This window comes from Panthera uncia, chromosome B1 (genome assembly GCF_023721935.1).
Source record: "Panthera uncia isolate 11264 chromosome B1, Puncia_PCG_1.0, whole genome shotgun sequence".
NCBI lineage: Eukaryota > Metazoa > Chordata > Mammalia > Carnivora > Felidae > Panthera > Panthera uncia.
This window is the reverse complement of record NC_064811.1, coordinates 80,311,275-80,338,601: the sequence shown is the minus strand read 5'-3', so window position 1 is coordinate 80,338,601 and position 27,327 is coordinate 80,311,275. Positions and strand designations below refer to the sequence as shown.

The 27,327-nt window shown below is 33.4% G+C and overlaps 1 protein-coding gene across 5 annotated transcripts in view; it reads right to left on the bottom strand.

The window, feature by feature from the left end:
* The window catches only part of RAP1GDS1 (Rap1 GTPase-GDP dissociation stimulator 1), a 166,410-nt gene that overhangs the window by 33,711 nt on the left and 105,372 nt on the right, over positions 1 to 27,327 (bottom strand). For 4 of the 5 annotated variants that reach the window (XM_049630899.1, XM_049630900.1, XM_049630903.1 and 1 more), the window contains 3 exons: positions 27,010 to 27,156; positions 13,566 to 13,694; positions 1,061 to 1,186 (listed from right to left, as the gene is read on the bottom strand). In XM_049630899.1, coding sequence (XP_049486856.1) covers positions 1,061 to 1,186; positions 13,566 to 13,694; positions 27,010 to 27,156 — 402 coding nt within the window. The remainder of the gene's footprint in view (positions 1 to 1,060; positions 1,187 to 13,565; positions 13,695 to 27,009; positions 27,157 to 27,327) is intronic. The other variant, XM_049630902.1, reaches the window with a different exon arrangement.

Below are 27,327 nucleotides of genomic sequence, written 5' to 3'. Positions count from 1 at the left end.
CATTAGTTTCCTGTAGTTTCAGTATAAAAAAAAATGTAGATTTCTTTTTATCAGGTTTTAGATTCATTTGAGTTTTTGAATCTTTGTTATCTTTCACAATTTCTGGTAAATTCTATGCCAAAATTAAAAAAAAAAAAATATTGCCTCTGCTTCCCCCCCTGCACTTTCTGGAACTCCAAACAATGTATATGAGACCTTCTCACTGTATCCTCTGTACTTCTTATTCTCTTTTTTATGTATGCTGATTATTTTCTCTTTATACTTCATTGTGGATTTCCTTCCAGTCTATCTTCCAGTTCACTGGTTCTCTAAAACAACTATATTTAATCTGCTGTTAAACACATCCATTAGGTTCTTATTTGGGGCTGTATTGTTCCAATTCAGGAATTTCTAATTGTTTCTTTTTCAAGTCTGCTATGTTACATTTTATAGTTTTTAGTTTCCTTCTAAATGTTTCAAGCTTGCCTTTAACTCTCTGAACATAATAAGCATACCTGTGAATCACTGTCTAATAATTTCAATATCTGGAGATTTGCTGTGGTTGCCTGTTCTTTGTGCTGGTTCTTGCTTACAATATCTTGTCTCCTCATGTATCTGGTCCTCTCTGATTATGTGCTAGACACTGTATCTGAAAAATTATATGGGATGTTTTGTTTACTCTGGTTCACTCTTATTCCAATGGTGTATCCCTTAAGATTTTTTAATGCAAAGATGGGAATAGTTTACCAGTGTCTACACTGTCCCTTTGCCCTGCAAGGTTACATAAGTGGAGTTCAGCCTCTCTGGTGCCTTTTCCAGATGGGCACAAAAATGTGTAAGCTACAGAACGATGTTTGGCAAGACTTTAAAATCAAAGAAACTTGGTAAGTAGCTTTGGCCAATGTAGATCTAGTAATAGAGTAGATAATGTAGCTAAAGTTATGGACACCCAAAATAAAACTTAACACATCATTAATAAAGCAAAGAAGGGCTTTGAGTTAAATATCTGGCAATTCAATAATATCAGGAAGAATGGAAAGTATACATGATAAATAATCAAGAGGTGCATTTAATTGCTCACCATTTTCTGCCAATGGAGCAAGGACTTCAAAAATCATTTCCCTTTTATCATGTTCTATTTGTTTCTTGAAGAGTTTTACCAGTTCTTCAGCAATGTTTGTACTGGCAAACTGTTCTTTACTTGACTCTGCAAAAAAGGAGAGGGACATATAGAGTAAGCAAATAAAATTTAAACACAGTAACTGTATTCCATTACTTTCAATACATGCTCATTTTGTACCATTACTGATAAATGCAAATACTTTTCAAATACAGGAACTATCAGATACAGTTTAAATGCTCTTGAAAAGGAAAAATGGCATTAAAGAAAACGTTCTAACCCAGTTTTATTCAAGGCTGTAAAAAAAATGTTCACCAGCATAACATATAGATGTAACCACAGCAACAATTAAATTACTAACTTATAAATTCATAGTTTCAAGGCTTTTAGCCAAAGAAGAAAAATTACTCTTATTAGGCTGCATTTTTACATGGCTGAAGTAAAGGTGACTTATTATTACCCTCAGATCATTAAAGTGGTATGCTCTTGCACTGGCATGATATGCCTACTATTAAAGGTCAATGCTTCACATGTGCTTGGGGTCTCAGTCCCGCTTGCCTCTTTAGCATCTTCAATCTCTCTTCACTCTATAGCCTCATCATCTGCAATTAAATATGCTCTAATATTTCTTATACAAAAAAAGCAATATTAAAAACAACTTTCTTCTACTTCACTGTTCTTCAACTACCATCCAATCTCTGTTCACTTTCACAAAGAAGTTCCTTGATAGCACTGTCTACATACACTGTCTCTACTTTCTCAACTCACATGCATTCTTAAACCCACTTCAAACTAGTTTTGGCCTACATCCACCCTCTGTAGTTTCAAACTTGCTCCTCCTTTTCCACCAGACTCTATAAATTCCATTTCCTTGGGACTTGATCCTTTTCTTTCTTACCTTATTTTGGTTGTTACTCTCATCTCAGAAAATCTAATTCCCTTCCATAGCATCAAAACTGCTCCTCTATGTTGATAGTTATACAGTCACATCTCTAGCCCTCTTCTGTGCCTCAAGCTATTTATTTAACTGGTCACTTGACATCTCCATTTGAATACTCCCCCCTGTAGCATCCAAACTCCATGTCTAAAAAGGACTTCTGGTATTACCTGAAATCTGTCTTCTTCTAGACTTCCTTTACTTGGTAAATGAACAGTTTATCTATCCATCTATGCAGGCAGAAATCTAGGAGTCATTGCTCACTTGTTCTCATTTAATTCTACATCCAATGAATTACCAAAGTCTACCAATCTACCCCCAAAATACAACAGTAATCCATTCCATTTCTTTCCAATTATCTTCTTAATTTGCTTTGCTGCTTCAGAGTTCCCAATAATTTATCCAGAATTTTCAGAGAATTCTGACCAAATCCAATATAGATTTGCTTCTGTTTTGGGGGCACAGCTGATATCCTAGAATTTATTTTTTATCATTATCTTGATACTTTCTTCTCCTCTGTTACCTACATCCTTTTGCTTTCACTTGTTTTGATTTGATAGAAGCATCCTCTAGCAGCTTCCTAAGAGAACTATAATATATATAGGAGGTAAATATTTTGAAATCTTGACTGTCTGAAAATGCTTTATCCCACCCAGAGTTTATGCCTCTAATTTAAATTAGTCCCTCACCTTATTCCATTACTTTCTGATACAAGAAATTATGACAATTTATAATTATATGCTTGTTTGTAAATTTGTTTAAAAAACAAATTTCCATGGCTCCTGGGTGACTCAGTTGGTTAAACTTCCGACTTGATTTTGGCTGTCATGATCTCATGGTTCATGACATACTGATAGCATGGAGTCTGCTTGGAATTTTCTCTCTCCCCCTCTCTCTTTGCCACCCCCCGCCAAATAAATAAACTTTAAAAAATAAAAATAAATAAAAAATAAATTTCCATCTCACCCTTGAGTATAAGCTAAAGTATAATAATAAGCTCCTTGAGGGCAGGGACAGTGCAGATTAACAACCACAAACACCGTATACAGTATAATGCCCAGTACCTAAGAACACTTGATTGAATGAATGTGTGACTGAATGAACAGTTAAATAAATACAGGAGTGAGGTTCTACTCTCTAGTTTCGGGTAAATATCCATTGATACCAAATAAAAAAGTTTGCAAATTCAAACTTTAAAAGAAAGGAGAAAAACAAATCTTAATATGGCTTAACAGTTTTGATTTATTCTCTTGTTACACTGCTTTTGACACCAGATCGATGCCAAAATGATGAAAATCCACTCCAAAACTTGAAAGATTCCTTAACGCCATAAAAAAGAAGTAGGAGTGGAGTATGGATTGTCTTTTCCAATAAGCTACCTAAGCCCTCAGAGATCATATTCCATAAATGTGAGCAGCCTTAGTCTAAAAAGTTACTTTGAGGGGCGCCTGGGTGGCGCAGTCGGTTAAGCGTCCGACTTCAGCCAGGTCACGATCTCGCGGTCCGTGAGTTCGAGCCCCGCGTCAGGCTCTGGGCTGATGGCTCGGAGCCTGGAGCCTGTTTCCGATTCTGTGTCTCCCTCTCTCTCTGCCCCTCCCCCGTTCATGCTCTGTCTCTCTCTGTCCCCAAAAAAAAAAAAAAAAAAAAAAAAATGTTGAAAAAATAAAAAGTTACTTTGATATAAGTAGGGATGACTTAAGTCCTGAACACTGTTGGTTGCTCCTTTGCTTCAGACAATACTTCAAAGGAGAAGAATTTCAGAAACATAAAATCAGGGGTGAATCAGAAAGACATTAATATTTATCTGGTTATGTGCTCTCACTCTTTTTAAAAATGATAGTGTTAGTGTTCTTTTTTGCTATCCATATTCTATTCCTCCAAGTATTTCTCATAGTATTTTATTTTCCCTAGAATTACTTTTACTTCCCCTGGGATTATTTTTTTCATTTGCTTAGTTTTCTATGTAGTTATCATTAATTCAACTCCAAACTTTCCATCAGTTGTCTAGTACTTATCATTAATTAAACTCCAAATTCCCCATCAATTATCTGATCTTCTCTTACTAAGCTTATTTAAGTATTTAATCAATTTCATCTCCTCCAAGAATTACCCCAATCTTGAGTCTAGCCTTTTGACTTGTTCCAATCTGGACTGGTTGCTCTTTGAAAACAGGCCATTTAGGGCTCTCGTGTCACCACACTACTAGGAATTTTTGTTTTCTTGTTGGATCCCTTGTTTTCTGATTCCTATGTAGTCTTCTTTGTTAATTTAAATCCCTTCTTTTGGTGGAACACATTTTCAGTGGCTTCCAGAGGAAAAGTATGTAGGATACTGATTTTCTGAGATGTTCATGTTTGATAATGTCTTTATTATAACTTCACACTTGATTGACAGTTTGATTGGGTATAGAATTCTATATTGGAACTAATTTCCCCTCAAAATTTGAAGGCAGTACTCTATTTTCTTCTGACGGCCAGTGTTTTGAGATATCTGGTGTCAACTGATTTACAGTCTTTTGTATGTAACTTTTTTCTAAGTTTGTAAGATATTCTTTGTCCCATTTTAAAGTTTATTTATCTTTGAGAGAAAGAGAGGGAGAGAGAGAGAGAGAGAATGAGAATCAATAGGGGAGAGGCAGAGAGGGATAGGATCCTAAGCGCGCTCTGTGTTGTCAGCATGAAGCCCAGCATGAAGCTTGATCACGAATTGTGAAATCATGACCTGAATCGAAATCAAGAGTTGGCTGCTTAACCGACTGAGTCACCCAGGTGCCCCTGTCCCATTTTAAAATTTCACATTGATGGGCCATGATATGGGTCTATTTTTATCCATTAGGCTAGGCATTTGACAGACCCTTCTAATCATAGAAAATTATGTACATTAGTTCTGTGATATGTGAGTTATTTGGTGATTTCCTCCTGTTTATCTCTTTCTAAAACTCTTGGCCCAATTCTCTCTATATTTTTTTGTATTTTCCATCTTCTTGTTTTTTGCTTTACTTCTGCAACTATTTCTCCAAACATCTGTCTTTCATTTTAGCTATTGTGCTTTTAACATTCAGCCTTTTTCATTCTGTTCCTCTTTCTTAAAAATAGCATCCCATTATAGTTTCATGCTCACAGTATGTTTTTCTAACTTATCTGAAGATACTGGTTTTTTCCTTACCCTGTACAGTTTCTATTTTCTCTACAATGCTTTTTTTCTATTTATTTCATTATCTTTCATGTTAGAAGCTATCCTCACCTGTCTCATTGTCTGCATATTCATTAAAGATTAGGATTTAAGTTGGCTGGGAAGATGGTAGAATAGCAGGGCTCTAAGTTTGCCTTGTCCCATGGATACAACTAGATAACACCCATATCAGCATAAATAACCCAGGAAAATGACCTGAAGACTGGGAGAACAAACTCTACAACTAAAGACAGGGAAGAGGCCACATCAAAGAAGGTAGGAAGGGTGAAGATGCGAAGATGTGGTCTTGGAGGGAAACAAACCTGGGAGGGAAACAAATTGTGGCCATATATGGTGGGGAGGAAGCTGGTAGTACAGAGAAGGGCAGAAAACAAATCTTCCACAACAAACAGGGAGGATGGGTCTCTAATATTTACCTTTGAAAGTGAAAGCGGCCAAATTTCATGAGTTCTTGAAACCAGCATGACTTAAAGACTAGAACTTTAAAAATAAGGTGGCTCCACTCTGGGAGAACCCAGAAGGTATCAGGAAGCAGAGTTCCTGCCCTTAAAGAGATAGCATGACAGCTTGTGCAGATACAGTGTAGAATGAGCAGTTTGGAAAACCCCGGGGGCAAATAGGGGGTGGGAGGATGGGGGCAGGTGAGGAGAGAGTAATTTGCTCATCTCAGAGCACAGCTAGGAGAGACAAGGATTATGGAGAGACCCCTTTCAGGAATAAAGAAGCTGGCAGGTACCATTTCCTCTACAGCAAAAACAATAGCCACCTGTGGGAACCAGTGAGGCTTCCACACTCCTTACCTTACTTGCTTACATCAAATCTCCCTCCCCAACACGTTGGTCAAGATCCACCTTTCCCAGTCATGCTCACCTCAGTCCCAGCGTTATCCACTCCCTACCCAGAAAACCAGTACAAACCCTCGCAATAACATATCTCCTGACCTGCTCATTTTGCAGGACCTCAGTCCCAGTAGGGGCAGGTGTTTCGTAAGCTGACCACCACACACCTTACTGCATACAATAGAGAGACTCTGTAGATAATTAGAATGAAGGAAAAAGAGGCCAAGACTCAACAGCAGAGCACATGCAACACACATAAGAGATTGTCCTTGAAGTGCAGGCCCTGGGGAACAGGGGACACTGAACTGCAGGGCACTACAGGACCACTTCTTCATAAGACTAATATCATTAAGAGAAAGAGAAGTAGCCGACTTTCCTAACACACAGAAACAGACACACAAAGTCAGACAAAATGAGGAGACAGAGAAACATCTCCCAAATGAAAGAACAGGATCAAGCCACAGCAAGAGACCAAAATGAAACAGATATCAAGTAATATGCCTAATAGAGAATTTAATGATCATAAAGATACTCACTGGACTGGAGAAAAGAGTGGAGAACATCAGTAAGACCATTAACACAGAGATTAAAAAGAACCAATCAGAGATCAAGAACACAGTAAATGAAATAAAAATAGACTTGATGGAATAAATACCAGGTTAGATGAAGCAGAGAAATGAATTAACGACCCAGAAGACAGTAATGGAAAGTAACCAAGCTGAGCAAAGGAAAGGAAATTCTACAAATTGAGAAGAGTCTTAGGGAACTCTGACTACATCAAGTGTGATAACAACCACATTATAGGGATCTCAAAAGAAAAAGAGAGAGATAAGGTGGCAGAAAATTTATCTGAAGAAATAATAGCTGTAAAATTCCCTAATCTGAGGAAGGAAACAGGTATCAGATTAAGAAGGCACAGGGATTCCCTCGAAAAATTCAACCTGAGGAGGTCCATACAAAGACACACAGTAATTAAATGCCAAAAAGTAGTGATCAATAGAAAAAATTTTTAAACAGCAAGAGAAAAGACAGTTACATGCAAGGAAAACCCCATAGAGCCAACGGTGGGTTTTTCAGCAGAAAATTTGCAGGCCAGAAGGGAGTGGCATGATACATTCAAAGTACTGAAAGGGAAAAATCTGCAGCCAAGAATACTCTATTCAGCAAGGGTATAATTCAGAATAGAATGAGATGAAAAGTTTCTCAAGGAGTTCATGAACACTAAACCAGCTCTACAAGAACTATTAAATGAGACTCTTCAAGTGAAAAAGGAAAAAATGTAAATTAGAGTATGATAAATAAAAAAACGCAAAAACAGTAGAAATAAATATTTCTGTAAAAAACAGTCAAGGGCCTCACAAAATAAAAGGATGTAAAGTATGACACCATACATTAAAATTGTGGTGGGGAGAGAAGTGACGACTCAAATGTAAGTAACCACCAACATAATATAGACTGCTATACACAGAAGAGATTATATACAAACCTAATGGCAATCTCAAATCAAAGAGCAGTTAATAGATATGCAAAAAATAAAGACAAAGAAATCCAAGTATATCACTAAAGAAAGATAACAATGAAAGAGAGCACAAGATGAAAGGATAAGAGGGAATCTACAGAAACCACAAAACAAGTAACAAAATAGCAATAATCAATAATTACTTAGAATGTAAATGCACTAAGAGCTCCAATCAAAAGACACAGGGTGACAGAGTGAATTAAAAAACAAGACCCAACTACATGCTGCTTATCATTTCAGACCAAAACACACCTGCAGATTGAAAGTGAGGGGATAGAGAAACATTTATCATACAAATGGCTGTCAAAAGAAAGCCAGCAAAGCAATACTTATATTGTACAAAATAGATTTTAAAACAAAGACTGTAACAAGAGACAAAGAATGACACTATATAATAGTAAAGGGGACAATCAAACAAGAGGATATAACAATTGTAAATATTTATGCACCCAACGTGGAAACACCCAAATATATAAAACAGTTAATAACAAACTTAAAAGAACTAACTGATAGTAATACAGTAATAGTAGAGGACTTTAACACCCCACTTAGATTGATGGACAGATCACCCACACAGAAAATCAACAAGGAAAGAGTGACTTTGAATGACACACTGGACCAGATGGATGTAAAAGACATATTTAGAACATTTCATCCTAAAACAGCAAAACATACATTCTTTTCAAGTGCATATATAACATTTTCCAGAATAGATCACATATTAGTCTACAAAATAAATCTCAACGTTTTAAAAAAAATCAAAGTCATACCATACATCTTTTCTGACCACAATGTTCTGAAATTAGAAATCAACCACAAGAAAAAATCTGGAAAGAACACAAATACATGGCAGTTAAATAACATGCTTCTAAACAATGAATGGGTCTACCAAGAAATCAAAGAAGAAATAAAAAATTACATGAAAACAAATGAAAACAAAAACACAATAGTCCCAAATCTTTGGAATACAGCAAAAGTGGCTCCAAGAGGGAGGTTTATAGCAACACAGGCCTACCTCAAGAAGAGAGAAAAATCTCAAATAAACAACCTAACCTTACACCTTAAGGATCTAGAAAAAGAACAAACAAAAGCCTAACCCAACAAAAGGAAGAAAATAATTGAGATTAGAGCAGAAATAAATGATGTAGAAACCAACTAACCAACAAAACAAACAACAACAAAAAACAATAGAACAGATCAATGAAACCAGGAGATGGTTCTTTGCAAAGATCAACAAAATTGATAAAAACCTCTAGTAAGACTCATTAAAAAAAAAAAAAGAGAGAGAGGGGTCCAAATAAAATTACCAATGAAAGAGGGGAAACAACTACCAACACCACAGAAATACAAATAATTCTAACAGAATATTATGAAAATCTGTATTCTAACAAATTGAAATGGATACATTCCTAGAAATATATAACCTACCAAAACTAAAGCAGGAAGAAATAGAAAATTTGAACAGACCAATTAACAGCAACGAAACTGAAGCAGTCATCAAAACACTCCAAACAAAAAAAGGTCCAGGGCTTTACAGGTGAACCCTACCAAACATTTAAACAAGAGTTAATACCCACTCTTCTCAAACTATTCCAAAAAACAAAAGAGGAAATAATCTTCCAAATTCATTCTAGGAGGCCTGTATCTCCTTGATACCAAAGCAAGATAAAGACACTACAACGAAAGAGAACTCTAGGTCAATATCTCTCATGAATATAGATGCAAAAATCCTCAACAATACATTAGGCAAACTGAATCCAAAAATACATTTAAAAAAATCATACGCCATGATCAAGTGGGATTTATTCTTGGGATGCAAGCATGGTTCAATATTTGCAAAACAATCAGTATGATATGTTACATCAATAAGAGAGCAGATAAAAAAACATATGATCATTTCAATAGATGCAGAAAAAGCATTTGATAAGGTAGAAAATCCATTCATTATAAAAACCTTCCACAAAGTAAGTTTAGAGCTCAACATAATAATGGCCTTATATGAAACACCACAGTGAACATAATACTCAATGGTGAAAAATTGAGTTTTTCCCCTAAGGTCAGGAATAAGGCAAGGATTCTACTCTACCACTTTTATTCAACATAGTACTAAAGTCCTAGCCACAGCAATTAGACAACATGAAGAAATAAAAGGTATCCAAATAGGTAAGGAAGAAGTAAAACTCTCCCTATTTGCAGATGACATGATACTATATATAGAAAGCCCTAAAGACTCCACCAAAAAAACTACTAGAATTGATAAATGAATTCAGTAAAGTAGCAGGATACAAATCAGTGTACAGGAATCTGTTGCATTACTATACACTAATAGTGAAACAAGAGAAAGTGAAATTAAGAAAATAATCCATGTACATTACATTAAAAACAATGAAATATCTAGGAGAAAACTTAACCAAGAAGGTGAAAGACCTGTATTCTGAAAATTGTAAAACACTGATGAAAGATATTCAAGACCATTCAAAGAAATGGAAAGCCATTCCATGTTCATGGGTTAGAAGAACAAATATAGTTAAAATGTCTATACTACTCAAAGCAATCTATACATTTAATGCAATCCCTATCAAAATACCAATACTATTTTTCACAGAAATAGAATAAACAATCTTTAAATTTGTATGGAACCACAAAAGACCTCGAATAGCTAAAGCTTGAAAAAGAAAAACAAAACTGGAAGTATCTAAATCTCAGACTTCAAGTTATATTACAAAGTAATTACAAAATTAAAACAGTATGGTACTGGCATAAAAATAGACACATAGATCAATGGAAAAGAAGAGAAAACCCCCAAATAAACCCATGATTATATGGTCAATTAATCTTCGACAATGGAGGAAAGAATAACCAATAGGAAAAAGTCTCTTCAACAAATGATGTTGGGAAAACTGGATAACCACATGGAAAAGAGTGAAACTGGACCACTTTCTTTCCCACACACAAAAATAAACATAAAATGGATTACAGACCTAAATGTGAGACCTGAAACCATAAAAATCCTAAAAGAGAGCATGGGCAGTAATCTCTCTAATACTGACTGTAATAACATTTTTCTAGATAAAGTCTCTTGAGGCAAGGGAAATAAAAGCAAAAGTAAACTACTGGGACTATATCAAAATAAAAAGCTTCTGCACAGTGAAAGAAACAATCAACAAAACTAAAAGGCAACCTACAGAATGGGAGAAGATATTTGCAAAGGACAAATCCATTAAAGGGTTAGTATCCAAAACATCCATGCCCAAAAGGAATTTGTTTGTGTTGGCTGCTCTACTGTCCTTTGCCAGTCTATGGGAGGAAAAGCAAGGCTTACAGAAGGGTGTTCCTTCAGATGGAAGCAGCACTAAAAGCACCCTGAATCACGATGAGTAGGAAACTATCCCCATAAACACGTTTGATTAAACGAATGAATGAATGAATGAATGAGAAAGAGAGAGAAAAAGGAAGGAAGGAAGGAAGGAAGGAAGGAAGGGAGGGAGGGAGGAGAGACAGAAAGAAAAAGAAAGAGGGAAAGAGAAAGAGAGAGAGAACAAGAAAGAGGAAAGAGAATAACATTTTCATACCACCAAATTCTGATCCTTTTGAAGATTCCAAAGAGCAAATTGGTTACTTCTTGGCTTTCCAATTCAGGATTAAGATATCAAAGTATTGCTAAAAACACAAGTTATTGCTGGTATTTCTTCCCAGGTCCTAAAATGTTTTTGTTATCCCCTCCCCTCCCTTTTTTCCCCCTTTCCTTGAAAATTTAAGCCTTTTAAAAAGTATCCCTTTACTGAAGTTTTAGTTTCCAGAAGGAAGTGAAATTAAACTCAAGTTTTTATGCTAACATCTCTACCCTCAAAATCCTAGTATTTTAAGCAGAAAATTTTCTTTATAGAAGATTTTGGAACCAAATAAAAAGGGAAAAAATCCCATACTTAATCTATAATATTAGATAAGAATGCAAACTTTAAAACTGTATTCATGCTATAATTGTGAATATAAAAAAATTATGTGTACATAAACTAGGGTTCAACGAGAACAAAAAGGCAGAGCTGCATTTTCCTTTTTTTGTCCCCAATTCCATAATAGATTGTACTTATTGAATTATTTTATATTTTGTCTTTAAGCTATATGTTTTGTGAGCAAAAACCACAAAAATTTCTGCTGTTTAACATTTTTATTTAAAAATTTTGACAAAAAGTAACCCTAGCATATAGTGATATGCCATATTCAGAAGTCTGTAATACAAATATGATAGGAACTTGATATTTACCCTATGCTGATAAAAATAATACTATGTCGATTTTTTAACTCATGGGGAATAAAGCACACACTGAAAAGAAGAAAAGTATTCTGGGGCATAAGGTTCTACTTCAGTATTGACATATAACCTAGATAGTACATGAACATAACAGACATGATATAAACTCTAGAAGTCTTAGTATATAAAGGAATATTTCTCTTTTATCCTTTTGTTCTCCAAATGGGGTAAAGGCAGTAACAACTGGAAATAGACTATGAAATCGGACCGAACTAATTGAGTGTATATCCATCTTTTAGTAAAGGCCAGGGAGAGGAGGCTGAATTGAGGTGGTCTATGCAATCTCCCAAATAAATCCTGATACCTTAACACAGGCAACACACATTAAATGATGTTTATGCTTCTGTTACAAAGATTATGACATTATCAGGGATTATAACATGACTTCTGTTTTATTTCTATACAGTATACCAAACACAAACTGACAACCCATTTTAATATCTTGTAAAACAATGAATAAATGTTCTTTCATTCTTGGTCTTACATGAATGATAGAAATAATGAGACAGTATGAAAAAGAAGAAAAGCAGAAGAAAATAGAAGACAAGAACATTCATAAATACCAGGAGATGACCCACTGAATAAGAATGACTTTTAACACTGTGTGTCATCAATGCTAAAAAAAATCTAGCTGTCTCATGAAAAGAAATTAAATCTAAACATGTTGCTATTTTTAAGAAAAAAAAAAAAGACTTTTAAAATTTAGCTCTGATAAATAATCTCTGTTCCTTTCACTTGAAGTCAATGCAAAAGTAAAGTACTGAGATCAAGACTTTAATATGCAGTATGTAAGAACGTGAGCTTTCAGTTAGAAAATCCAAGGTTAGAGTCCTGGTGCTTCTGTTTATTTATGTATAAAATGGGTATGATTAATAGAATTTGCTTTAGCTATTATATTTAGTTATGACAAAACATCATTTGGCTTCATTGTTCCCAGAATATGAAATTTATTATGAATATGGTTGTGGGGGTAGATTCAGACCAGGAATTGTAACTTTATATCAAGAATCATGGGAAGGGAGGCCAGAAAGAAGAGTATCATTAATGATACAGAGAAAAATAAAACAGAGAAAAGAGATAGGGGTGCTGGAGTCATCAGTCCCCTTCTCTGTTATGACTGGGCTGGTCTGCTTCCATCTGCCTTCTGATTTTCAAGGAGTTCTCAGAATATTTTTTAACGCTGTTATAAACATATTTTTATAAAAAAGTCCTCTCTCATTTTGATGGATTTTGTAAAAAGAGGGGGAAAGCCTTAGTCTGCTAGACTCCTTTTTACCTGATGAACAAATAGTTTATAAAAAATGTAATAAATTACCGACTTTATTTTTGTCCTGGAAATACAATACTTGATTTCAAGACTGTCTCTCATATAAGAATACTAAAGTCAAGTGGAAATCATTTTAAATATTTGACTCTAATGAATAATATACAAGTGTAAATTTTAAATTTTGATAAATAAAACAATGAGGGAAGCAAAGCAGCTCCAATTACAAACAATTCAATCATAAAATATAATTGGATCTACTTTTTTAAACACTGAAGCAAGCCAAATGCTGCCAAAAAATAATACAATCTACGTGGATCTTCGGGTGTTCACATCTAAAGGAAAATTTATTGTAAGTACACTGATAAGTGAATTACATTTGTGGTTCATGGCTAGGACTTACCAAGTTCTGCTAAGTTGCCAAATGCAACAAGACACATTTCTGTAAGAGCTGCATTTTGGCAATGGATGCCCAGTAATTTCACTAAGGTAGGTATAACACCCATATTGATAAGCTGAGCTTGAAGGGAATCTGTAAGAAACAAACAAACAAACAGAAGTGTTTATGTATCAAATGGACATTAGTAAGAAGAAAGCACCTTATTCTCCCTATTGCAAACTCAATGCTATTTCAAGTACAGTAAAACAAGATTAAGTTCATCCATATAATTATCTGAAACATTTTAAAACATTAGTTCACAAGAGCTGAGTTTTGAATCTTTTCAATGATTAAAGGAAATTTAGAAATGAAATAAATAATGTGTCAAATCATTTTTTTAAAACAGGGTCTTATACTTTTGTAGAGCAGGCTTTAAAAGTGCATAAATAATTAAACATTACCGCTGGTTGTTAAGTGAAAATGTTAGTCAAAGTAATATTTGTATTATAGGAAATCAGACTATATGAAAAGCATAGAGAAACCAATTTAATAAAGACCAAGAGAAGACAGAATCTTAGAATCTTTTAAAAATAGTTGCTTCATAATAATGAAAAGTATATATAATACACAAAAATTATTTTGATCATTTGCACCAGAGCGTTCTTCGATGACTGCTAGGAAGGAAAGTAGTTTTAACAAGGAAAAAATGTATTACTTAAAATATTTTTCTTTTCAACGTTTTCTTTAATAATAGTGACAAGCACCTTAGTAAAGAAAGGAAAATTTGGCTTGAGAGGTGAAGAGAATGAGATCAATAAGCTTTGTCATCATTGTTTGCCTTCATTTTCTAAGAAACTAATTGGTTTTAAAGTATTTAATATGCCTTGGATTTCCACAATGGTCTTCATGAACAATTATGATAGAATACCTGTACCAAAGCTGAAGGTAAATAAACCAAATGAAAACCAAAAGTACTGCCTCTCAGAATAAGCTAAGAAAAACATCAACACATGCTTATGCAAAACACTATTAATAACTGTTTCACCCAAAGATACAAGAATGGTTTCAAATTTTTTAAAAATTATATGCCATTTTTAAGATAATAATTTTCTCCAAATTCTTTTAAGTTCCCTATTGGGAATCTAAAGATAAAAATCCTGTTTATTACAAACACATTTTCCTTTTAGCATGCATCCCTTGACAGTTTGCCTAATAACCCTTCATCACTCTTTATAGTTCTTAACCAATAGATAAGGAGGCAGTTGGGTGATTGTCAGATAAAAACAGGAAGGCCCTTGAGCTGCCTCACGTTCCAGTTGATTGTATGCCTGGCAGTCTCGGTGGTTAATTTTTCCTATTTTCAGCGTAAAGTATGAAGAGACAGCCAACAGAGGCTTATCACCCTGAAAACTGATGAGTGTATGCATAGTATCTGGTTCAGTTGTTGGGGGCCCATCTATCTTAGAAAGGGGCCTATCACCAAAACAAGAAAACAGCCCTGAGAAAAAGGGAAGTTTACATTTAGAGTTCAAAAAATCTGAAACAATTTCAAATTTTGCAATGGAGTTATGAAATCTGTTATAAAAGGAGACAGAAATAAAAGAATATGTTCAACTAAATGATGTTTTTATGCTTTTGATGCTAAATATTTTCTTCTTATACAACTCAGCAACTGATGAATGATTCACACTATTAAATTATCTTATAAGGTATAAGGTATTATTAAATTACTTATAAGGTATAGTATTAAGTGTTATACTGGCAGAAAACTTGTATTGTGGCCACAGTATTTGTAATGATCATGCACCAATAAGCCTTCCAAGTTAGAAATTATTTTGATTACTTACCAGTAAGTTCCTTATTATTGGATCACCTTTGCAGATCTTTGTTCCTTAGCAGTATTTTTAACTTTCATTTATTTATTTACTCATTTTGACTACCTCTTCAAATACTGCAGAGCTGTTGAATCATTAAATTTCAGGTATGTAAGCGTGAGCACTAGCGCATGCATTGAGTGTGAGTCAAACTCCACTGTATGTCTGCATATATGTAAGCATCACACACCCCCTCAGTACTGTTGGTACAAACTATACAAATCCAACAGTCCAGGGACATCAGAGGAATAACAAATGCTATGAAGGAGATAACTCAATAGGAGAATGCCACTTAGAAGAGGATGTTCTTCATATTCTCCTAACTTGGCATCTCTACCACTTTCTTGGACTGCTTGTAAGGTATGAATTTTGGTTCCAGGGAAATGAGGGGCAAAAAGTTAAGAAATGTTGCATAGTTTCATAAAATCTTTGGCATACAAATTGAAGCAATAATATTTGAAATTATAGTAGATCAGGAGAAAAAGTATAGCCCAATGGCATTTGATGAAAATCGCCACAAATCATGAAAATCACTTTGTTTTGGGAAAATGTGTTTCAAAGCTACCCAGGAGCCAAATTAATTGTATACTCACATACAACACACATACCACACACAAGTAAAGAGAAAAATTATATAGTCATCCAATGGACATACCCATTTTTGATCACTTGGGTGTTTTCTTTTATATCCACTTCTATGAGGCTAACTAAAACAAAAATTATACTCAAATAACTCTAACGTCTGTTTATACCAACTGCAGGCAAGTCATTCTCCCTGGATAATGAAGGCCCAAATGAGGAAAAAAAAAACTTTACTCAAACAGATTGATACAAATTTTCATTTCAAGATAAGCAGGCATCCTAGAACACGGTTCTCAAAATGGAGTCCCTAAAACCCTTTCAGAGGATCACGGAATCAAAACTACTTTCATAAAAATACCAAGATTTTATGTGCCTTTTTCACTGTATTGATATTTACCCAATGGTACAAAAACAATGGTGGGTAAAACCGCTGGGCTTTATTATGACCCAGTCGGTGGCACCAAATTGTGTTGGTAGTCATCATATTCTTCTGCAGCACACATTCACAGTAAAATAAATGCTATTCTTCTCAGCAATATATTTAATTTTGCATTTAATTTTTAAGTAGGCTGCATGCCCAAGGTGGGGCTTGAACTCATGACCCTCAGATCAAGAGTCATATGCTCTACTGACTGAGCCAGTCAGGTGCCCCAGCAATATTTTTAAAATTGAAGTTATTTTGCATAAAAAGATGCGGTAACATGAGCTATTATTTTAATATGCAATATTAAATAATTTTTAAAACTGTTTCCATTTTAATTTCTAATATGGTAGATATTGATAGATGTAGCTCATTTTTTTAATAGTCCATATTTATAAACAAAAGTTCTATAGGGTCTTCAGTAATTGTTAAGTGTCTAAAAGAGTTCAGAGACCAAAAGTTTAAGAACCACTGCCAAAGGATTACCTACCTTTTAGAGGAGATTGAAAATAAAACAAAACATGGAATAGAGATTCTGAAATTCAATGATGTGCTTGGCAGATGAGATAACAGGAGAAGAAATAAAAATTAAAAGCATGGTAGGAATACTAGATTTTGGTGTTCAGATATTTTAACCAAAATTACATTAAGCACCTGAACATCCTATTTTGCTTATTTGGGTAGAAATTCTACTTAAGCTTAGGGGACTATTCCATGATTGGGTCTATTTGCCTATTTCAGTTACAACTTAGTATGTTAGCTAGCAACAGTTTTTTGGAGGGTGGGGTGGGGGTTAAGTAGAATAAATTGTGTGGAATAAATTGGTATTAATTCTTATTGCTGGAAGCAAATGATGAAGTTTAATCACTTTTTCTTATTGCCCAAAGAAAGCTTATGAATGGTCTTCAAAGGATAGAAGGTGACACGCTCATGTTATTAAGAATGGTTATCAGGAGTATGACTTTTAAATCAAAGACTAACTGGAAAAAATTCTTAGAACCAGAAATGGTTCGCATTCTCTAGAATTGAAAAAGTGAAACAGTCCAAGACTGAGAAGTTTTGTATCCTTCAATGAATACCAGCAACTCCAGGGGAATGTTTATCAGAGCTCAACAAACACAATTCACAAAATGCAACCCAGGCTCGTACATAGCAAACACTTATGTGTGAAAGACAGTCTTTAGACAGCACGATGTCATAAACGTCTGAAGACTTTTAAAAACTGCTCCTGACACACATCACAGACAAATACTGACCAAAATACAGAATTACAAAATATCAAGATGACACAGGCCCTACATGATCTATGGGGAGGAAGAGGAAGAAAGGCACTGAGGGGGTGCAATACAGATGCATATACAAAGAGATATAAGGCAATCAACGCATGCGCTGGTGTGAACACTTACCTACCTACATTTGAATTTCAATGGTTCCAAGTTCTTCAGGTCACACTCATGGAAACTCCAAAGAATGGAGATCTGGAGAGAAGATCTTAAGTTGAAGAACCTTTTTCCCCCTGAGTTTTAAGTTTAATGTTTAAAACATTGGTATAGATAGATTATAGGTCCAGAAAAGAATCCCAGTAACTCAACTGAAGTTACATTGATCAATTACTATAAAGAATTAGTTTCTTAAGAAGACTGTAACACATGTCTACCTTATTTACAAGAAAAGGCCCTTATAGACAATGTTACAAGATTAAACTTATTGGTAAACAGGATTTAATGATGAAACTGTGTCAAATAAGATATACACAACTCAAAATACATAGTCTCTACATTAGTATGTATAAATAGTATGTATACTATTCATAGTATAAAGAGTACAATATTCCTATTTACAGGCTTGCATAAAAACCCCATCTACAATCAAGTGAATTATATACAGCTGAAACAACAAAAACAAGCAAATATAAATCTTGATGAAGAGTTGTAATACAAATTGGATAAAAGCCATTTAAGAATAAAGACTGAAGAAAGTGCACCTAACTACTGGCATATATATACTTCCAAAAAAGGCTACAAAAATTAAAAATGATGTAAAACAGTGAATAGAAATGATAAGTTTAAACAAGTTGTAGTGAATATAATAGTGAAAAGGAAACTGGCTTTACAGCTACCAAGAGGATGATTCATGGTTAAAAACTTTACACATACACATGTGCAGGAATAAGTAGACTTCCTTTTCAGTTACTTATTACTTAGTATTTTTTTGCTGATTGGTCAGGAAAGTGGAGAACTTTTATTCTAAACCTAGTGTTGAGCATATAAAAAAATAAAAATACATGTGTTTAAAATTAACTTCAAGTTTAAAAGCTCTTTTTAAACAAAAACATGCATTATGTGTTCTACACCTGGATTATCCCTATAATTTAAGCCCTAGGTTACGCATTTCAAGGACAAACAGTAATTTCAATGAAAAAAAAAACCAGAGAATCAAGATTCATTAGTACTGAGAATCATGGAGGTTTAAAGCAATACCTTTACACAATTCTTGCTTTTTAACAGTTAATAAAAAACAGAAAAGAATTCAAAAGTTTTTTCTGGGTTCTGAAAATCAAGAGTCTCTACAAGAGTAAAATTTCCCTTTTTTTTGTAAAAGTTTTAGAGAAATGACAAAATTACGAGTATAATGTAAAACAATAGCAACAGCAAAATCCCCAAAGCAGAATCACAAAAAGGAAAAATGGTTTATTACTCTTAAGACACCTACCCATTTACTTTTCTCAATCCAATGACATCTAGAATGAATATGTCTCAATCTAGTATAGTAGACTAATTTTTTTCTCCTAGGCTCACTCTTGTTATAATGGATACTGCTAAAAAGGAAATTCTACAAAGTATGTCTACTCTGACTGAAGAAAACTGTCTTTCAAAGGTTAAAATTTTTTGTTGTTTTGTTTGTTTTGTTTTAAGAGGACTACTACCAGCTGCTGCTTAAGCAGCTCCTAGTGGAAGAAAAATATCCTGTCTCTGTTCTCATTGCTGAGAGAAAGGCCACATCCATAGTAGGTGAAAATTTAAGCCTACATTTTTGTATAGCAAATCAAACTAAATGCCAGGTTAATGTACATCACAACATGTATATCTTATGAACATGTATCTTTAAAAACAAAAAGTCTTTTGTTTTACAAAAGGATTTACTAGCTTAAAAAAAACCCAAACAAATATTGCTAGTTACCCTGGAGCATTATACTAAGTTTTCACACTTTAAAATTATACTGAAGTTATTTGCAATGCACAAACTGTGTTAACAAGATATATCTACATAACAAAAGATTTTTGATTTCTGGCCAATATCCATCTTTCAAACAGTATTTACTTAAAAATGTTTCAGTTAACAAAATATAGGCAGTTTGATGTTGGCTGGATTTTACTGGTAGTTAGAAAGCAGGATTACTACTTTTTATACAAAAGAATTTACATATGATACCTCTCTGCCTTGAGTTTCTCTCTAGGCAGACATTGTAAGTAGCCCCACATTAAAGATGGCTATGTGGACAAATTCCATCATTTATCCCTGGCTTTAGCCTTAGCTCTTAGAAGGCCAAACACCTGAAAACTTACTCCAATGTCACTTCTGGCACCTACAAACCTGTATGTGGCCAATAATCATGTGCCTGACACCATCATATTTCAACTGGTACAGTAACGTCAAGAATAAAAACAAGGCCTGGTCTTTCAGTTTTACTGTTACTCTAAATACTCATTTTTAAATTTGGGAAGCATTTCACGTGTAGAGAAAATCTCCCTCTGTGCTTCATATGCTGAAATTCTGTCAGTCAGCTGAAATGTAAATGTATATTTACATTGCGCTATTTAAAATGTGGCAATAACTAATGATGGTGACAAATATACAAATATAAAAATTAAATTAAGGCACAATAATAGAGATTAGAGTATCCTCTTTAGAATTTACAATAATAAATATTAGGAACTGCTTTTAATTTTTAGTTACTTAATTTCATTCAGGCCATGAATCTTTCAGAAAGCCCAAATTGGAAATTCTCTATATCTTGTGAGGATGAATTAAAATCAGAAACCCACCTCTGTCACCTCAAACTTTTACTATGAGGAAAATCTTGAAAATGATATTCAATAATATCTACAATTAATCATCTTCAATCCAGACATGAAGCAAATAAAGAAAAACATGCTAGAGAATGAGGAATCACAAACATATTTTGTTACTCTACTGCCCTCAGTTAAAACTGTGTTACCTATTTAGTATCACAATTATAAATGTACTATTATGATATAGGAAAAATCTAGAAGCTGAAAATACTAAGAAAGTATTATTTCTGTACCATAATGCCAAAATTTAAATCATTAACAAAAAAAGTATGAATCATTTCATTTTTTTTTCTGATAAAATTTCAGATTCTTACATTCAGAAGTTCATTCTATAATGGTCAAAGCTAAATAATGCCACTACTCGACCATGTGGAATTAAACCAAATGTGCATTTGGTACACTTCTACTAAAAACCAAGTTCTTACCCTATCTTAAGTAATAGCATTTTAGTAATTTTTCAGAAGGAGTATGATGAAAAGCTAAGCTAGTGTAATAGGTCCAAGTTAATACACAAATTAACAGGAGGCAAAAGAAAAACTAACTGCTCTGCCCTTCAGTGAAATAATTTGTTTAAAATGACATTCGTAGCAGAACTTCATGAGTGCAAACCGGGTGAGTAAATTTGAATGCTCTGTTGGACAAACAGTGGAAATTCAGAAATCTTCTACAAAAGTTTTTAAAGCCTAAAAACTTTTTAGGTGCATAATAAAAGTCTTTAACACAATTTGTTTAACATTAGTAGAATACTTTAATTTGACAAACAGGACTTTAAAGAATGTGAGCTTAAAAGCACATCTTCCAGGTCTTTATAAACAGAGGAAAAAAAATGAACACAAAATACACTGAAAATGGTATACTGAAAAATCAATATAATTAAGGGAATAAAAGACAATAAATTGCAAAGATAAAATTTTACATTTTGATTTTTTTTTTTACCTTAAAGTTAGGGAAAAATTTGTTAGTATTTAGAAAATATATGTAATCATTAATTAGCTTGTACCCATGGTAAATAAATTGCAGAAATAGTTCCTCACTCATGCAAAGCAAATCATTTTCTAAACATCTAACATCTAGGAAGTAGTATTCTTTTTTACCTGTAATGAAGTAATACCAAAATGTAAATATAGATAAGTCGCTCACACCAAAGTGCTTTTTAGTTTTTAATCAGGATTATTCCTTATTAATTTCTTTTCTTCTTATTTTAAATGTGAAGAAAAATCAAGTAAGGCAAGTTACTGGACTGATTTCACTAGGAAAATGATTAAAATTGTGAAATTGTTGCTAATGGTTGAAATGAAGGTAGCAGCTAAGATTAATTATGTATAAAGTAATCTTTACTTAGAGGAGAGAAAATGCTTTACAGGCCTATTTTAAAGAACTGAATTTATGCACTAGGCTGAATACTTAAATTCAATTGTTAGCTCCAACAACATACCCTTGCATTTGAGTTGCATTTCCTAAACTGCACAGCCTCCCTTCAATCATAGTTCAGTTATCGTGAGTCTGTGCTGTAAATTAATGTGAGAATTATCCTAAGAGTATCCCAGAGAGATTTTTAGAAACCACAAAAAAGAGAAATTACTCTTTCAATAACAGGGAGTTATTAAGATTTTAGAGAAAAATCAACTCTATTTGTAAAAATCATATATATATTCACATATATGTCACATATATACGATATATATGCATACATACCATATCCTCAAACTGATATCCTATATATCCAATATACATCATATTCCTTAATTGATTATATTTGTGTGTGTGTGTGTGTATATATATATATATATATATATATACACACACACACACATACACACACATCACATATATAATATAGGTCACATGAAGAAGCCAGTCATAAATTGTGTATATTATGTTAATCATTTTAGAAAGAAACTAATTTTTCCTTTCTTGATGGCAAGTTTATTTCCTTTACTCTTCTCTCTTATGGCACAGATTATGTGAAACAAGTCACTTCAGTCCTTGTTTTATTGCTTACCACCAATAATTTTCCTAAGAATTGTAACAGAGTTTTCACTGTATTTTATGTCTCTAGCATAGGTATATTAAGAAAAAAAAATTACTTTCTCAATTACAGAGTTTTCTAAGAGATATTTACTGATTAATCATGGTTATTACATAGTACATGTAAGATAATAAAAATGGTAACCACAAAAAGATTTGTCAACAAAGTATTAAATTATACTGGTGCTTTGCTTTAGATTACTGGTTTGTTTGTATTCAAATTGCAATCAACTTTCAGATTTATTAAATTTGTGGATCACCTAGAGTAAATTTTTGATGACAGATTTGGCATTATTATCAGGATGTTTTCAATGCCACTTTCTGCTGCTGCCATGTATGTGAACAGAGAATATCAACTAATACAGTAGACAAGAGATTATCATCTTCTGATAGAATAAAGAAAATGCATTCCAAAAACCCATTTTTCTTCCAAGTATTGATTTTTCTAATAAAAAAATTTTAGACAATACTAAATTTCCAGAAAAGTCAATAAATATTTTCCAACTGTATACTATATGCTAAAATGGTGTTATATTTGAAAATAGATCTGAACAAAATATTTAGTCTTCACTGCAATGTTTTGGTATTGGGTAAACAATGCTAGAAAAAAAAGATATCCAAGAAACTAATGAGATACAAAAATATCCATAATAATAGGCTTAGGTTTCTTATTTATAGAATAATAACTAGATGAAGAAAATATAGGAAGCTCAGCACATTTCCTCAAATTGATTATCAAATTGTCAACATGCTTTACTATAACCACAACTGTCGAACACTCAGACTATTTTGGAGGGCAACAGAATTGAAGAGTGCTTTTCTGCCATGTGAAAAACAGGTATGATTTTTCCCAAAAGGATAAATTGTAAATGATTTTTCCTAAACAAAAATTTTGTCTTATTTTATGTAAACATGATTTGATTTATATAATATTATGGATACAACTTTTCTGGCTAAGCAATTATAACTTTTTCTATTCAGATACTCCATACTTACCAGTCTGGATATAAAAATTTTAATTGCTTCACCAATGGGGAAACAAAAGAATATATCCAGCTCATAGTTTAAAAGTGTATATAGTCTTGAGCTGGTTCAAAAAGTTTAAAATTTCATGAACCTTGAATTTTATACAGCTTTATCAAAGGGTACCAGAATGCCTTTTCCACATAGGTATTTTCACACTATATCTGTCTGGCATGTGGTTAGGAAATTTTTTTTATTCCCTATTTAATGTATTTAAAAATTGGATGTGCTCACAGTTGTCCACCAGATGGACAGGAATCAAGATTATCTTAGGTCTCGGTCTTGTGTCAATTCACTTTTAGGCCTAATAAACAATTTGAAAATATTCTCATCAAAGAAACTATATTGGTAGGTCTTTGTGACCATTTTCAGTACTTTCTTATCTTTGTATTTAAAAATTCTTATCTGTGAAGCTAAAGTAACAACTCCCTAACTATGAATAAGGCTTAAGTTACTGGGTCTAAAGACACAGTTAATTTTTCTGGTAGAGTAACAAGGGGGTATTATCAGTCAACTATTCTACTCAAAAACTAGAAGAGGCTTATGTACTGAAATTCAACAGTAAATACTCATAAGAAGAACTCATTTTCGAGGGCTAATAAAAACTGTCTCCTGAATTTCAAAAAGCTCTATTTTTTTCTCAGTGACTCATCTAGGGGTACACAATATCAAAAGACCTGAAGTTAGCCAAAAAGACCTAATATTTAACTAGGAAAGTCTTTAAACAGGCATTTTGAAGAAAAAGTAATCAACAGAACAAAGACACAATAATTACGCAAAATGAAAAGGAATATAAGTTAAAGAGTATTATGGAGAAAAAGAATCACTTCACAAACTATGATCCCATGAGAGGCAAATGTAAATACAAGCAAAGGAAAGAAGATAGTTCTACATTTGGCATCTGTTTGTTTAAAATACTAAAGATAACTGTATTTCTATTTTATCTAGTAAGTTTTGAGGCTGCATTCAAGTTGCAGCTTTTAGAATGATGGAACAAAAACACTTCTGCTTCAATAATTTTCTGAGAAAAGTTAATCAAGTTTTCCAAAGTATCTACTTTTGGGGAATACTTGCACACCAGAAAAAAAGCCTATCCTTACAAAACAAATATATTATGCATTTCATCTGTGGACTCTGTATGTTGTTAATCATTTCCTTCTCAGTACATATGTCTACATGCTGTTAATATCCTACTGTAGAGACTCAAAGGAAATTGCAGTCTCCTTTGGATTAGAATTAGTGATATTTTTAAAGACCATTTAGCCATTTGATATGTTTTTGCATAGATTTTGAACAACAGCTTCCTCAAAGGACAATGAGTTCAAATTCATAACAAGACTAATTCCTTTATATCCAAAGCAGCTATAATAGCTTCATGACTAGTTTCTTTCATTTACCTTTCTAAACAATTCTCCTATTTAGCACTTGTCCCACTTTCTCAAGGTGTCCAAGAGGAACACCCAGTGAAGATGGGTGTCCAAGATGTCCCAAATGAAGTTGAAGAGAAAGGAACATGAACAACTGGCCAATGAGTTCTTAATGCAATTCAGATACATATCTATTATGGTCAAATTTCAATTATTTAGGAACTAGCTCCTCAATTTGTAGATTACCTAGACTCTATCATTTGTTTCCCCTGTTCATTTTCTTTTCAAAAATGATTCCACTACAGGGTTAAAAAAAAAAAAAAAATAGTGGTAGTTGACCCTATAAACACTACCATTTGTTACTAGCTTGAGTTTAATAGGCCAGACATTTGACAAATAAAAACTATTTTATTATTGTTGTTGTTGGAAAATTTAATTCAAAGGTTTAAAGCCGGTATCCCCTGCTTAGGATGTGACCTGAGGACACATTCTAAGTTTAGTTTGTACAGTGCTAAAAAGCATATATAGGGGCGCCTGGGTGGCTCAGTCGGTTAAGCGTCCAACTTTGGCTCAGGTCATGATCTCGCGGTCCATCAGTTCGAGCCCCGCGTCGGGCTCTGTGCTGACAGCTCAGAGCCTGGAGCCTGTTTCAGATTCTGTGTCTCCCTCTCTCTCTGACCCTCCCCCGTTCATGCTCTGTCTCTCTCTGTCTCAAAAATAAATAAATATTAAAAAAAAAAAAAGCATATATAATCCAACATTTAAAACTCAGATATCACATGAAAAGACAGATTTTCAGTCCACCCCATCTCCAAATGAAAAGATTTGGCAGTATTTGGCCAAATTGCTATATAGAAACCACCAGCAAGAGGAGAGTAGTGACTCTCTCCACACAATGGGACAAGGGTTACAGTCTCTACCATTTGTGGTTGTCACCAACACCAAGGCCAAATGTCAGAAGCCATTTGTCATCAATGTTTCTCTTTTTTTTTTTTTTTTAATTATTAAGAGTATTTCTTTGGACTTGTAAATAAAACTGAAAACTGAAAAATATGCCTGAAGGTCCACATGTTTCTAGAACACATGAAAGTAAAGAATAATGTGTTCAATATGCAAATAAACTCTGTCTCTGCCAAAGACTACAGCTTAAGATGCCATTATAAAACAAACCATAAAAAGACCTTATGTATATATTACAGTCTAGAAAATGATCAGAATTTGAGTGTTTGATCCATGCCATAACTCATAGAAGATGAATCATTTTTTGTGACATTCAAAAGTATAGTGAAGCTTTCATATCACTGATTCTATGTTCATTTAATTAATGACTATATAGATTATCTGAAAATTTTGACATGTCACTTGTTGCTAGGTTCTAAGAATGTTTTTACAGAGAAAAGAAACTTCTATAGACAAATATTTATTAAATTTCTAAAATCAGACACTGCAATTGCCCTGAATTTTATTTTTCTAAGTCCAGATTTTTTTATTTTTCTAAGTCTAGTCAGTTGGTTAAGCATCTGATTTTGGCACACATCACGATCTCACACTTCATGAGTTCAAGCCCCACGTTGGGCCCTGTGCTAATGGCACAGAGCCTGCCTAGGATTCTGTCTCCCTCTCTCTCTGTCCCTTCCCACTCGTGTGCTCTCTCTCTCAAAAATAAATAAACATAAAAAAACAATTACAAAAAATTTTTTCTATTCTTACAAGTAAATCTAGTACCTAGATAAAGTAATTTTACTTATATAGACAGTATTTGTGTTTTAAAGCTACTCCTGGCATTAATATAAAGTAATAAATGTGAAGCTATTTTAATATTGTTATTTTTAAAATGTGCACAGTGAGAAATCTTAAACCATTTATGTTGTTTTGTTTTTGGTATTAATTAACATGGGTAACTCTTCAAAAACTCATCCCATTTAATAATTAGACCATTCTGTATTTTTGAAACACTGTGATCTAATGTTGGCTAGTTATTAATTTTATATGCCACTTATGAATTCTTTGTTCATCATTTTTCTAAATATTTTTGGTTTGTACTGTAGTTTGATTTTTAATTTTCCCCCAGAGATAAAGCAAGTTTTCAATTTTGTTTACCATTCTCATTGCTATAGTTCATCAGCATGCCACAAAAGACAGTCAAGAGCTTCTCATTGGCGGGATCTGTTATACTGCACAGTGACCTTAAATGGTCAATTACAATCTGTGCACCACCTGCTTGGTCAACTGCACTTCTGCCCTCATCTGTAAAACAAAGAGTTAAATTAAAAATAAAAGAAAAAAGAAACGTACCTTACAATTTCAAATATAAAACATAACAGTGTTGTTAATCCTTATTTAGTGAGTAAGTAGAAAATAAACTAAGCAGGGCATTAAATATGTCTTTTTGGAAAAACAAAACAAAATAAAACAAGT